This window comes from Ips typographus, linkage group LG5 (assembly GCF_016097725.1).
Source record: "Ips typographus isolate SLU linkage group LG5, UJ_Ityp_2.0, whole genome shotgun sequence".
In the NCBI taxonomy this organism is placed as follows: Eukaryota; Metazoa; Arthropoda; class Insecta; order Coleoptera; family Curculionidae; genus Ips; species Ips typographus.
The window spans coordinates 13,471,847-13,485,265 of NC_138426.1; the positions used below are offsets into that span (position 1 = coordinate 13,471,847).

Genomic DNA, 13,419 nt, shown 5'->3' on the forward strand with positions numbered 1-13,419 from the left:
TCGACAGTGACGTGAACGTCAGTGTTGTCACGTGGAAAAAAACATTTTCGAGTAGGTTATGTAACATTGTAAACGGTCTAGCACGTGACTGCGTATAAAAGAATTGCCACAATACTCACGTGACAGAATAAAACAATATGGTTAGTCTGACATTTTAACGTTTTCCCTCCAATTTAAAGATGACATTTGATGTAAATGTTTTTACCGCCTTTTTAGTTTTTTTTTTATCATTTGGGGCCCATGTTCCTTTGTTAGCTGTTGCTCTATAGCAAGTATTAATAATAGGCTCTTTTAACTTAATCTACAATTAGTGGCAGCAGAATTAAAGTGTAAACATGTTCGAGGCAAGGTTGGTAAACAGTGCAACTTTCAAAAAAGTCCTGGACGCCATCAAAGATCTCCTAAATGAAGCATCCTTTGACTGTTCAGAGTCTGGGATTCAGCTCCAGGCCATGGACAGCTCCCATGTCTCTTTAGTTTCCTTAAATCTCAAGTCTGATGGTTTTGATAAATATCGGTGTGACAGGAACTTAACAATGGGAATGAACCTTGCCAGGTAAGGTTTTAGCACTTAACCAGCTCAGTTTTAGTTATTGATGCTCATTTTCTTTACAGTCTTGGAAAGGTATTTAAATGTTCAGGTCCAGATGATACAGTCACAATGAAAGCCCAAGATGATGCTGACATGGTAACCTTCATGTTTGAGTCAAAGAAGCAAGACAAAATTTCAGACTATGAAATGAAACTAATGAATCTTGATCAAGAACATTTGGGTATTCCTGAAACTGAATTTTCCTGCATTATAAAAATGCCAGCAGGAGAATTTGCAAGAATTGTCAGGGATCTGTCACAGTTTGGAGAGTCTATTGTAATCTCGTGCACTAAGGAGGGAGTTAAATTCTCAGCCCAAGGTGATATTGGTACTGGCAATGTTAAATTGGCTCAGACCAACAATTTTGATAAAGAGGAGGAATCAGTAATTATTGATTTGCAAGAACCAGTCACTTTAACTTTTGCCTGTCAGTACTTGAATTCCTTCACCAAAGCCACACCTCTTAGCAACCAAGTTACACTGTCCATGTCTGAAAATGTGCCTTTGGTTGTAGAGTATCAGATTCCTGAGTTGGGACATTTACGGTTTTATTTAGCTCCTAAGATTGAAGAAGATGATAATTAAGTTGTATAACAATGCTATTTTTTATATATTTACAGTGTATTTCTCATTTTTTAAGTTCTGTTTTTATACCTGCCTTTGTTTAAAATGAATTATTGGTCCAGTAGAAATAAAGTTATTTATTTAAGTACCTGAGAATTTCTCTTCCCCTCATCATCAACTTACTGTAGTATATCTGGATGAAAGGTACAAAAACTGCCAGTACTGGAAAATATTGACTTTAATTTCAATAGAATTGGAGTGGTACATTTCATAAACTTACACTGATAAATCTTTACCATAATTAATGATTATTACTATGTCAGTCATAAAATTCCACTCTTATGGATTGTTTGCATTAGAGGGGAATTTTTGCGACCTTATATACTGTCAATATAAAGCTACTAGCTAATAAATGCGTCGTTACGTCACCGACTGCCAATCATGTAAATCGCCACTAATACAAAAAATGGAAAATAAAAAAATAATCTATGAACACGCCTTCTACATCGAATTTCACACACAAAATAAACGATACCGTAACTAAGCCCTAAGCAATGCGCGTTTCTTAGCGTCGAAATTTACCAGGCGAACCTCCGCCAATTGAACTGGGCCCCGAAGAATTCAAAAACAATTCGATATAACGATGGGACATGTTAGTTTTGTCTTTTGACATCGCTTTGATTGCGTCCTCGTGCGAGGCGAACGTTACGTCAGCCTCGCCCGAAGGACGTCCCGACGGATCTGTGGAAATGTTGATCGATACTGGCTGCACTGGATCGAAAAACTGTGACAAACCACAATAATCAGTTTAAGACGGCAGAAGAAATGAAATTAATCACCTCGGCAATATCCATTTCAGAAGCCTTAAATGGCAAACCTCGCATATGGATGCAGTGATTCTGCGTGTTAGCCCAAAGGTTCTCTGGTGGCTGCAGATTGTTCATTCTTGAGACAGATGGAGGAGCAGCTATTGGGGCCGGTCTTTGACCTCCGCCATTTAAGCTTACCCAGTTACCTGATTTTGGTAAGTTGATTATTGCAAATTATAAAAATCTAGTTACGTAAAAAGATTCGTTGCATTACAACAATAATATTACACCTAAAACACATTATAATATTTAAGAAGTGAGGGTCTTATAGACATAACTGTCAGTCAGTTCAAAAATGTTTCTTTTAATTGTTTGGGGACTTAAATTGATAACATCAACATGCCGACACTCACCCTTTTTTGAAGAATTGCCTGCTGAAAACAAATATAGTCTTTAAACAAGTTTTTTACCGACAAAACAAAAAATGTCGCTGACAAATAGAATTGATTATTAAAAGACGTTTTAGATTTGAAACCATCAAGTCGACATTTATATATTCACTGAGCTGTAACTGGTAAACTAAATATTTGAAAATCATTACTTACTTGAAGTGTTGCTAAGGTTGGCGCCTTTGAAGTTCCGGCTGGGCCTCTGAGGAAATCGACTGGATGCATTGTTGCCAAAACGGTCACCCCGATCGTAAGGACCGGGCCGCGAACCAAAGTTGGAAGAGCCGCCACGTTGCAAAGGGCCACGAGGACCGCCAAAACCAAGGGCCCCACTTATTTCCGATAAACTGCTGCGGAAAATCTCGATGTATCTGTTCGGATCAAAGAATAATTGATGTATTAGTTGGATTGCCTCATTTCCCAATAGTAGTAACTACGTTGTGAGTTGTATTTGAAACTTTTAAATGGAAATTGTGTTTTTTAAAACTTTCAGTTAATATGATTCACTGGAGAAAATAATTTCCATACAAAAGTGTTCAATTTGGCTTACGGGGTGTCCCAAATAGTCAGTACAAAAATATGCTACAAAAAAAGATAATCATTGATGACCACAGATCTTACAAATTGGAAATTTGGGACACTCTGTAATAATCAATACAAATGTAAAATAAACCAGGTCCCAGTACTGTGCCCCCCAGTCATAGCGTCCTAAGACCCCAGTCCCAACATTGTTCCGAAAGAGGCCCAGTTTGAAACATTTATGTTACATTACCTAACGTCCACAATGCTGCAATAACTTCATTAAATTTCATTGTCGATAATCATTTGTATTTTATTATATTAGTTTTAAAGTGTACCATTAATCAGGGAGGGCGCGCCTCAGGTTAACCCCCCGCCCGCCCCCCTTTCCCTTATAGGCCTGAAAAGACCCCAGCATGATCGTTTTCTGTAAATTTTAACCCTCCCTCCCAACCCACGACTTTTTCCGCACTTTAAACCAAAATCAATTACGCCCAACTTGGACCCTTTCAACTTTTTCAAAGGTTACAGAAAAAGAAAAAAACAACCATGCTAAACTGTAGTAAAAATGATCTCTCCAGGCCTACGCCCTTACCCCACCTGTGTCCGATTTTTTCCCTGTGTTTCTCGAGAGCCCGTTCCGCCACTTCCCTGTTCGCGAATTGTACGTAGGCCTCCCCTGAGCTGCGCCCCGAGTAGTCGGTCAGCAGCGTTATCCCATTGGGTACTATCTCCAACCCTACCCAAATAAACCACCCGTTTCAAATTTGTTACGAGCCCAACGCAGGTAACCCTCAAAGAAGTGACAGTGATTAAGTAAAACAACGAAACTAGTGCCTTTACGCAAAATTGCAAAAAAAACTCAGCAGTAAACCCAAACAAAAATCTGGAAACCTGGTGGCACTCACCCGTAAAGAACTGGGCAATCTCTTCTTTGGAACATTCAAATGGGAGTCCGCGCAGACGCACGCAACCGTCTTCATTGCCGTTGTAGGAAGTGCCAGAACGCTTAACCATCCAATCCATTTCAGCTCGATTAACTTTGAAAACTACTTAAGGAGTAATTACACTGAATCCAACTTAAAAAACCCTCCAAACTCACCCTCAATATAACGATTGCCCATATGGGCCTTATCTTTAGTTTCGGCTTTCTGCAGAGCGCTTTCAGAATCCAGTTCCACAAACGCCTCCCCACTGGGTCGTCCCTCTTTGCTTAACGTAAGGTGAACACGTTCGATTCCTTCACCACCAAGAAACTTTTTCACATCTTCCACAGTTGCCGACCAGGGCAAACCTCGCAGTTTTACAATATAGCTCTTATCTTCTTTGATAATAGACATACTGAAAAAGATAGAAAGAAATTCACAGTTACAAAAACTAAAGAAGTATAGTCAATCAGTTGGCACAGGTTAAAATACCCTATCAATCCATAGACAAAACCAAGGAGCTTGTTTGTGATTTGATTGTTCCCTCAATACAATCACCATAAAGCTGTTTGATTGGCCTTTTTTTTCAGATTCTTGTAGAAAGTGGGTATTTATGGAAAACACAGTGCAGTATTTAGAGTTTTCAATCCTGTTATTTGAAAATATAAATAATATTGTTCAATGTGCGTGTGTGTTCTTATTTGTCTTATTAATTGACTTAGGCCCACTACTTTCAGTTCAGAATAACTTTATTCTAAGAATATGGAAACCCTGAAATCAGAGGCTGCTATTGGTCAATTCCCTCATTTCTATAGAAATTATCCTAAGAATAAATTTATTTGGAGGTAAAAGTAAGGCCCTTATGCAAAGAAGGGCTAAATACATTTTTATCACACAACCCATGTTTAACAAAGGCCGCATTCGTTTTTGAGCTCCATGGAGCAAGCAGCGCGTTTTTGACGTCACGATGACGTAATTTAGCAAAAGCATAATTTAACCAACTGTCAAATTACGTCATCGTGACGTCAAAAACGCTCTGCTCCCTCTATGGAGCTTGAAAATGAATGTGGCCAAAGACACATAGGACAAAATAAGCAAATTCACTGGTAAGAAGAGACTTGACACATTCTCCTTAACAGTATTTATTCAAAATGATTCCTTTTTATTGTCAATTTAGCTTTTAGTGAGAGGACAAATTTAGACTACAAAACAACACTTACTCTCCCTTAAAACAATAAACATGTTTTGTAGAAACATTAGTCTAGCAAGAGAAGCTTTAGTAAAGACCAGTCTAAATTTTGCCAAGGTTCCAGATGAACACAAAAACCTTGTGTTTAGAGCAAGTTTAAGCATAAAAATAACTAGGGCGATAGAGGATAGAGACTACCCTATATTTTGGAAGAGTGAATGCCTACTCAACAGTCTGGAAAAAGCCAAGATTTTACCCTTACTTTTCTTTGTAAAAATTTAATTTTTATGCCCAATATGTTTAATAAGTTGATTATATGTTACAATAATTATCCATTAAAGTACTTTTTACAACAATTTCAGGATGAGGGAGACATAAACTAGCTACATTTGGCATTCAACCTACAGGCCTGAAATAGGTGACGCCAACCTTATTTTGTGCTCGTTTTCATACAAATTAAGGCATCAGAAAACTAGGATACATACCTTTAACGCTTCGAATAGTTTTTTTAAACGTTTAGACACGCACAGACACTCTAAAATTGAAATTACCAAATTATTTGTAATGTTGTTTAACAAACAATTAAACTGATCAGTGATATCCAGCCACTCCAGCTTTCACAAGTGACAACATTGACAACTGATGTACTACATGTCATCTGTCAACTTCATATGACGGTCAATCAGCTGGTGCGCGCGACTGTTTGTCAAAGTCAACCAAAGTTTGTTGTTGAATTTTTATTTGTTGAACAAACGGTAGTCTATCAAGTCGATGTCAAAGTTTGTTTATTACAAATGACATAACAAAATTCCAAGTATTGTTTATTGCAAATATCGGGATTCCGTCGTTTACATCGTTTTTCCAATCATTCAGTGTTTAGGTAGCGCGGTCACAACACATTGAAAAATAATGAGACTGAACTACAAATTGCTCAGCATATCCAAAATGCTGGATTTTTATTCCCAGTTCAATCCGTCGCCGTTGTCCATTAAGAAATTTATTGATTTCGGTAAGTTTTTTTGATTGTTTTCAAGTTTCAATTGGTGCTTGCTTGTCTAGTAGTGTTAAAAAAATTCGCAGTATTTAAAAACAAATCCAGTATTTTTTCCTGTGTTGGATTCATGAATTCATAATTAGCCTTAAACTCCTGATTGAATGCATCTGTGTCATCTTACAAGGGCAAACTAATTTTTGCTAAATAGTGTTTTGGTGCTAATTAAATTCAAAAATACCCTTCACTTAGTCAATTTTACATAAAAAGCTGTTGTAACCCCCCATGAAAGTTCATTTCTATTGTAAGGACATGAAAGGGGTAGGTAATCAATTTTGTTACCCTCTAGCTTGACCTTCAGCTGTCATGTATTGTACAAGTTATTGAATTTCCATTAAACTAGGGTGGTTAAACTCAACCAATGTCAGAAAATTACTCACAAGTCAGTGCTCTTTTTATACAATCAAATAAATGTCATTAAAGCAGCATTTTTAGATTTAAAAATCATCTTAAATGGTGTGATTTTGAAGCACCCATATTGCACCAGATTGCACTGGTAATTTAAGTAACATTCTAGCTCGAAATTACAAGATTAAACCAGACAGACTTAACAATTTCAGATTGGTATTGATTTACAATGTTTTTGATAAGGATATTTAGATAGTTGTGATTCAAATATGTTTCGATTAATTAATTATATTGTGCCTATAAGATAAAACTTGTTTGCAGTCTTTTGATCAACATTAACTGGAAATTAGAAAAGCGCTTTGTATGTAATTTAGTTAAAATCACATGATATGACATCACTAGTTATTACCACAACTTTTGGGGATTTTTGTCGAAAGTCCTGAATGGAATATTACTGACATAAAAGCGTAGGCCATATAGTCACAGGAAATTGGACTGGTCTAATTAAAATAGCATATTATATGCCAGCCAGTGCCAGATGCACCAACTTTATAATAAATGAATGGAAGCGCATCATTTATTCGCCAAACGCCAAAAGGTGATGAAAAGTGTGAGGCGCGTTTATTTATAACCTGATCCCCTAGGAATACATGGGAATTGGGACATACAACATTTTAGTTTAACGACTGGGTTGTTGTGATGTTCCATATCAGACCCACACACAATTATTGCCAATATTTTTTGTATTTAGGTTCAAAGGTTCAATTTACCGCGTGTGGTTTACTATTTATGATTTTAATCACAATGGATGACAACAATGAGCCAATAACTGATTTTTGACTTGTTGTCCCTGTTCTATTTGTTTATATTCAATCCTGAGTGATCCTATCAGGTTTTTTTTTACTACTATAATAATATATGCAATTAAGTACTGTTTGTTGACTACTTAACCAAGGTCAGTAATTATTATGAGTAAACAGACGCAAGTAGGAGAGAATACGAATAGATACGTTTATTATCCATATTGGAGCTAAATAGTAGGTTTTACTGAGATAAGATTTTGTAATCTAACTTCCAGAAACAAAATTGTCACTAGATGTGACTCCATCACATCAAAGAGCGTGGAAAACTCTAAATAATGAGGACAAATCTTATTTTCTAGGTCTAAATGCTTCAGAAGAAAAGTCCTTTATTTTTCTACGCAAAGAACTACCAGTTCGGTTAGCCAATATAATGAAGGAAATTGCCTTGTTGCCGGAAAATCTACTGAGAATGCCGTCTGTAATTGCTGTTAATGATTGGTAAATATCGATGTTATTAGCAGTATTTTAGTTATTTTCATAATGCATTTACGATTTTATAACACTAATATAGTAATCCAACATGCTTAGTAATAGTATCACAATATTCTCCTATCTTTCTGATTTATTAGTACCTATTAGTAAGCAGTTCAAGTTGAAGGTGATCACAATGTTAATGGTTATTTTTTCCTGTGACTTTGTCCTTGAATTATACTATTTCCTGATTATGTTCCTAGTAACAATTGTTACTTTTGATATTAGTCTACCTAATTGGAAAATAATAAATATTTTAGGTACATGAGAAGTTTTCAAGAAATATTAGAGTTTGAGAAACGCGACCCAACTCCGAGTACCCTGGAACATTTTTGCGATGAACTGGTCAAAATCAGAAATCGTCACAGTAACGTGGTGGAAACAATGGCCCAGGGAGTGCTCGAACTGAAAGAATCGCACGACGTGGATTGTCACACCGAACACAGCATCCAGTATTTTCTGGACAGGTTTTACATGTCCAGAATTTCAATCAGAATGCTAATAAATCAACACAGTAAGTAGACCAGTAATCGCACGGACTCCTGTGCATTGTTTAAGCCAAACCACAAATATATGTGTTCAAATCCCTCTAATTTTTAAAAAGTCCTTTTATTTGCAGCGCTGATCTTTGGTGGACAGTTAGAGAACGCTCCAGGGCCAAACAAGAGCAAGTACATCGGGTGTATTGACACTCAGTGCGATGTGGTCAGTGTTATTAAGGACGCCTACGAAAATGCCAGGTTTTTGTGTGATCAGTACTATTTAGCATCACCAGACTTGATTATTCAGCAGGCCCAGCATAACGGTACTTTTGCGGTGCAAATTGTTATGCACCGCAAAAATAGTGTTTAATTTTGTAGATCTTCAAAAGGATGACTATATCAACATCGTTTACGTGCCCTCACATTATATCACATGCTGTTTGAACTGTTTAAAAACTCCATGCGCGCAGTTATGGAATATCACAATACCAGTGATGAATTTCCTCCTATTACTGTTGCAGTCTCTAAGGGTAAAGAGGACATTTGTTTAAAGGTTTGTTTTATTGTTTATTTATTCATTAGTGTGTTTGTTAAATTATAATTTTTGTAAACACTTGAGTGTCTTCACAGATGTCAGATTTGGGTGGTGGAATAGCAAGATCAACCACCGACTATCTATTCAAATATATGTATTCTACTGCACCGCAACCAAGCAAATCTGACGCCCATACCGTACCATTGGCCGGTTATGGATATGGTTTGCCAATTTCACGGCTTTATGCCCGATATTTTCACGGTGACTTAGTCTTATTATCGTGCGAGGGTTATGGGACTGACGCTGTTATTTACATGAAGGTATGTATTGTTTTATAAGGCTCTCAAGTCATCAAATGTAACTTCACGTTCTGTTCTCAAAAAAAGAGGAAAATGCTTTGTTTGGACTAGTTAAGTTAGAAGGTGATATCCATGTTTACTGACCAAACCTTACTTTACTGAAACAGGAAAAATAAAGAATGTCAGTTGAAATGCAATGAAACACCATTTCAGTTAGAATTTTAGAAATCTGGGAGTTCTTTGATATCTTGTATAGTTTTCAAAATATCCGCTCTAGAAAGCCGCGGTTAGTTTACAGACATTCGAACGCGGATATCTCGAAAATTGTAAAAGATACCGAAAAACTTGACCGAGTAAAACTTGTAGCGATTTTTCAACTTTTATTTTGTATAGAGTGATATCTTTACAAAGTCAAGAGAGATGTTACTTTCAATTTGACAAAAATAATTTCAATTGCAGTGGTGTAACTACCTCTGTGTCATTTATGTTTCCACCACAGTTTTTTAACTCTGAGACTGTTTTTTTCAAATTCAAAAGGAAATCACTGACTTTTCCTTTTTCAAAGTATTTCCTCCTGGTTTGCTATTCCTTGCTTTTGAAAAGTACCTTTCAACTCATTCATGATTTCTTTAGGTGTAGTTTTGGTTTTCACCATTTCAAGAACATTATCAGCCAATAACTGAGCAATTAAATTCCGAGTTTTTATATCGTTTTTATTAAAAACTGCAAGTTCATTTGTGGCTGTTGACAACAACATTTCCAAAACACCTTGTTGCTCAACTTACTCAAAACTCCCAATTTGAGAAGCCGGTTCCATCAAATGGCTTTACAATTAAATTACTTGGGATTGTCGCCATAATTTCTCTTATCCTTCAGGTTTTCATCAGCACATTCGAATAATAATTACTAGAGTCTGGATTTCTAGAAATTTTACTTTTTGTAAAAAAAGCAACCAACCTTTGACATCTAATGTGTACGATTTATGCAAAAACGCGTTATTTGACAGATTTTGTTGATGCTTTTACTAGTTTTTTACAAAACAAGCTTTTCAAGTTTTTTAAAAATAAACTAATCTAATATCTGCTTTGACAAAAAATTGCTATATTGAGATATTGAAGGTTCTGAACGACAAAAACATGTTGAAAAATGTATAAGTATCAGTTTACAAATTTAAACTAACCAAAAAATTTCCAAATACTCCTGAAGTAGTCTACAAAAATGTAAAAACATTCCAAAACACTATAAAACCTCTAAAATGCCTTGCAAGCTTACCAAGCAGCCTAGAAGCTTCTAAAAGCTTCCAAATGCTTTTCAATTTATCTAGAAACTCTCAAAAGCAGTTCCACCGGCTTCCAAAAGTTTTTAAAACCGTCTACAAGGTTTCAAATGTCTTAAAAGCAGTCCAGAACCTTCAAGGCTCTTTAAATTGCCCAAACACCTTCCAAATGCTCCTAAAGTAGTCTAAAAAGGTTTTTAAACACTACAGAAACTCCAAAATGTTTCTCATATCGTCTAAAGCCTTCCAAAACAGTCCGGAAGCTTCCAAAGCTTTTAGAACACTCTAAAGGCTTCCAAATAATCTTCAACTAGTCAAGACACTCTCAAAAAATGTCAAGGCAGTCTAGAAGCTTCTGTATGCTTCTAAAGCAGTTTCAAAACTTTCAAATGTCTTAAAAGCAATCCAGAATCTTCAATGCTCTTAAAGTAGTCTAAAAACACTACAGACACTCCAAAATGCTTCTCAAGCAGTCGGTCGTCTCAAGCTAGAAGCTCCCAGAAGATATTAAAGCAGTTTGTGAACCGTGTAAGAGATTCCAAATACCTCTAAAGCATTCCAGAACCTTCAATATGCTGTTTAAACAGTCCAAAAACCTTCCAAATGCTCTCAAGTAGTTCAAAACACTTTTGAAAGTTTTCAAAACAGTCTAAAATCTTCCGTATGCTTCAGCAATTTGAAATCTTCAAAAAATTCCTAGAGAAGTTAAACTCAAAAAAATGTTGCATCTCTGAAGAGTTTTGTGCTTTTTTGAAGAAAATAATTTTGCTTTTTAAGTGCTTTTTTCCCACGATTTTAGTGCTTTTTAATCTGGACTCTAAATAATCTTCCTTAACCTGATTATCTTAAATTATCATTAGATAACATAATTTTTTAGTTTCTGTAAAATTGTTAACACTCCTTTGGCTCAAGGGCTAGGGGCGGGGACTTTAATATGTCCACCTAAGAAGTCCAAACAAAGTTAGGAAAGCAAAAATTGGTTCCAAGCACCTCTATACTTTTTTGTTGACTGGGCTAATAATACTCTTTATTATTATGTTTTCCCGCATTTCTGGACACAACTAACAATCAAAAAAACAAAATTTACAGGCATTAACAAACGAGGCTAACGAGCTTTTGCCCATATTCAACAAGACCACCTCGAAATTCTACAGGACATCGGTGCAAACTGGCGATTGGTCGAATCAAGCGACCCACATTGGTGACCGACAAATTAGTATACAAACTAAAAGCACCAGTTGCCCCAATCTGCTCATGAGGCTCTAACCAGAGCTTTGTAATGTTAGTGTACAATTTATTTTAGTCGTCATCGTAATAGGGCATGAAGTTGGACATATTTAGGATAGTACCCATTTCAGCTGAAATGTGTTAATGGTGTCCAATAGTGATTCACAATTTACATTTTTAATCCAGTGACTAAAGCTCATTTTTGCATATCAAAATTGTTCAATGGCAAAAACTAAAATCTCCACCAAATCATCACAAAAACCTGTTTTTTGCCACAAAATTTTGAGTCAAGAATAGTGAATAATGTCCAACACTTTTTTAATTGTCTGTCTGATACATTTTGGTAAGCAATAACATTTATTGTTTTTGATTGGAAAATGCCTAAAGGTTGTCGGACTTTCAGGCTTTAGCAAGATTTACTAGTTAAATGTTATATAATTTATAGATAGTGCAACTATATAGCTTTATTTTACACTAGAAACATTTATAAGCTTTATTCTTTTTATGTAAAAAATTCTAGATAATTATTGTTGTACATTTAGTTTATTAAATTATTTTGATTAGTTTTTATTTTGTTGAAAAGGACATTTCTATTATTATTTATTAATGTTGTAAAATATAAACTTCTGACAGGAATTATTGTGATGGATGCAAACTGAAGTGCATATAAAATTATAAATTTTGAGAAAAGTGATAATTTAGTGAGGTAACTATTAATTATACTCTAATAATTGTGTGATAAATGTCTACAGTGGTATAATAAACACAATTTGAATATTGAATTCCAGTGTTTATTCGAAAGTGCTTACCTCAAGACTTCACATAAACATGGTAAGTATACTGAAGGCCATTTTCCTCTTGAATTTCCTCAGGCACTCCACTTTCCCTACATGCAAACACATTAAATATTTAACAACCCTACAGTGACAACTTACTTGATTGGTTTTAGTGTATCCGGAAATTCAGGCAGGAATGTATCACAGTCAAATTCTCTATGGATTTTAGTCAAGTACAACTTATAAAAATTAGGTGAATCTAAAGCTTCTTTATAAATACTTGATCCCCCAATTACCCAAACATCCTCATAACTCTTCTGGAATGTTTCATCACTCAACTTTCTATAAGCATCTTCAAAGCTTTTAAATGCGAAACTCTCTTTAAAACTGCTTAAATCCAAGTCTGACCGACTTAAAACGAAATTTATCCTGTTGGGCAATGGTTTGTACTTAGGTGGGATGCAGTCCCAGGTCCTTCTACCCATGATTACTACATTCTTACGATTCTGGTCTTTTGTGGTCGATGTCATTTTACTAAAATACGCCATCTCATTCCTGGTGATGAGTTATTTACTTAATTATGTGAATAATAGTAAAAGTAGAAAAATACAAACTTTAATCTCCAAGGTAGATCACCATTTTTGCCTATGCCCATGTTTTCGCTAGCAGCCACTATTAGTTTCAGTTTCACCATTATAGTGTTTTAAAGTTTTATTCGTAGGTTTTGGAAATTGTTTTGATTTTAACTGAAAATACCAATTTAACTCTGAAAACTTTTGAATTTAGATAAAACTGGTATAACCTAACCTAACTTTTTTAACCGCTATGATGCTGTCAAACATTAACACTGTTGCCGGATGAACCTTTTATTTGACATTTATTGATTAGTAAATAAATTGGTGTTTTAGTTTTGCAAAAATTTGTGTGCTGTGTGGAAGTAAATCAAATTATAATGAATGGTTCAAATTAATTTACTGGGTGTTGCTGCAACTATTTTTATAAAATTTTTGTTGATTAATTGTGACAACGTTACAGCTATGTGC

At 35.4% G+C, this 13,419-nt stretch overlaps 4 protein-coding genes across 6 annotated transcripts; 2 read left to right on the forward strand and 2 right to left on the reverse strand.

Moving 5' to 3' along the window:
- Positions 1–206: 206 nt before the first annotated feature.
- PCNA (Proliferating cell nuclear antigen) lies at positions 207–1,304 on the forward strand. Its single transcript, XM_081980504.1, has 2 exons — positions 207–556; positions 616–1,304. Exons 1-2 carry the CDS (start codon positions 336–338, stop codon positions 1,175–1,177), a joined length of 783 nt encoding a protein of 260 aa, XP_081836630.1. The 5' UTR covers positions 207–335; the 3' UTR covers positions 1,178–1,304.
- Positions 1,305–1,376: 72 nt separating this feature from the next.
- Positions 1,377–5,677, reverse strand: glo (heterogeneous nuclear ribonucleoprotein glorund). 3 transcript variants are annotated; one of them, XM_081980500.1, is made up of 8 exons: positions 5,534–5,677; positions 4,036–4,274; positions 3,842–3,982; positions 3,534–3,672; positions 2,571–2,785; positions 2,379–2,396; positions 1,996–2,171; positions 1,377–1,940 (listed from the first exon to the last, which is right to left on the reverse strand). In XM_081980500.1, exons 2-8 carry the CDS (start codon positions 4,271–4,273, stop codon positions 1,722–1,724), a joined length of 1,146 nt encoding a protein of 381 aa, XP_081836626.1. In that variant the 5' UTR covers position 4,274; positions 5,534–5,677; the 3' UTR covers positions 1,377–1,721. The 3 variants fall into 3 exon arrangements, with proteins under 3 accessions (XP_081836626.1, XP_081836625.1, XP_081836627.1); XM_081980499.1 differs by having other exon boundaries at positions 2,379–2,399; XM_081980501.1 differs by lacking the exon at positions 2,379–2,396.
- Positions 5,678–5,776: 99 nt separating this feature from the next.
- Positions 5,777–12,382, forward strand: Pdk (pyruvate dehydrogenase kinase). Its single transcript, XM_081980497.1, is given in 9 exon segments — positions 5,777–6,057; positions 7,610–7,748; positions 8,042–8,295; positions 8,401–8,586; positions 8,642–8,686; positions 8,689–8,816; positions 8,894–9,118; positions 11,463–11,598; positions 11,601–12,382. Coding segments are annotated over 9 exon segments (1,266 nt in total). The 5' UTR covers positions 5,777–5,957; the 3' UTR covers positions 11,654–12,382.
- On the reverse strand, positions 12,370–13,208 carry Dhfr (dihydrofolate reductase). Its single transcript, XM_081980505.1, has 3 exons — positions 12,991–13,208; positions 12,536–12,931; positions 12,370–12,486 (listed from the first exon to the last, which is right to left on the reverse strand). Exons 1-3 carry the CDS (start codon positions 13,068–13,070, stop codon positions 12,411–12,413), a joined length of 552 nt encoding a protein of 183 aa, XP_081836631.1. The 5' UTR covers positions 13,071–13,208; the 3' UTR covers positions 12,370–12,410.
- Positions 13,209–13,419: the final 211 nt, after the last annotated feature.

What these genes read in the sequence shown, in the direction of transcription:
- PCNA (XM_081980504.1), top strand. Translation starts at nt 336, where the DNA reads ATGTTCGAGGCAAGGTTGGTAAACAGTGCAACTTTCAAAAAAGTCCTG. An exon ending in ATGGGAATGAACCTTGCCAG is followed by an intron (nt 557 to 615) that starts GTAAGGTTTTAG and finishes TTTTCTTTACAG; the next exon opens with TCTTGGAAAGGTATTTAAAT.
- glo (XM_081980499.1), bottom strand. Translation starts at nt 4,273, where the DNA reads ATGTCTATTATCAAAGAAGATAAGAGCTATATTGTAAAACTGCGAGGT. An exon ending in AGGGAAAAAATCGGACACAG is followed by an intron (nt 2,786 to 3,533) that starts GTGGGGTAAGGG and finishes TGATCCGAACAG; the next exon opens with ATACATCGAGATTTTCCGCA. An exon ending in AGGCAATTCTTCAAAAAAGG is followed by an intron (nt 2,172 to 2,378) that starts GTGAGTGTCGGC and finishes TACCAAAATCAG; the next exon opens with GTAACTGGGTAAGCTTAAAT.
- Dhfr (XM_081980505.1), bottom strand. Translation starts at nt 13,070, where the DNA reads ATGGTGAAACTGAAACTAATAGTGGCTGCTAGCGAAAACATGGGCATA. An exon ending in GATCTACCTTGGAGATTAAA is followed by an intron (nt 12,932 to 12,990) that starts GTTTGTATTTTT and finishes ACTCATCACCAG; the next exon opens with GAATGAGATGGCGTATTTTA. An exon ending in GATACACTAAAACCAATCAA is followed by an intron (nt 12,487 to 12,535) that starts GTAAGTTGTCAC and finishes GTTTGCATGTAG; the next exon opens with GGAAAGTGGAGTGCCTGAGG.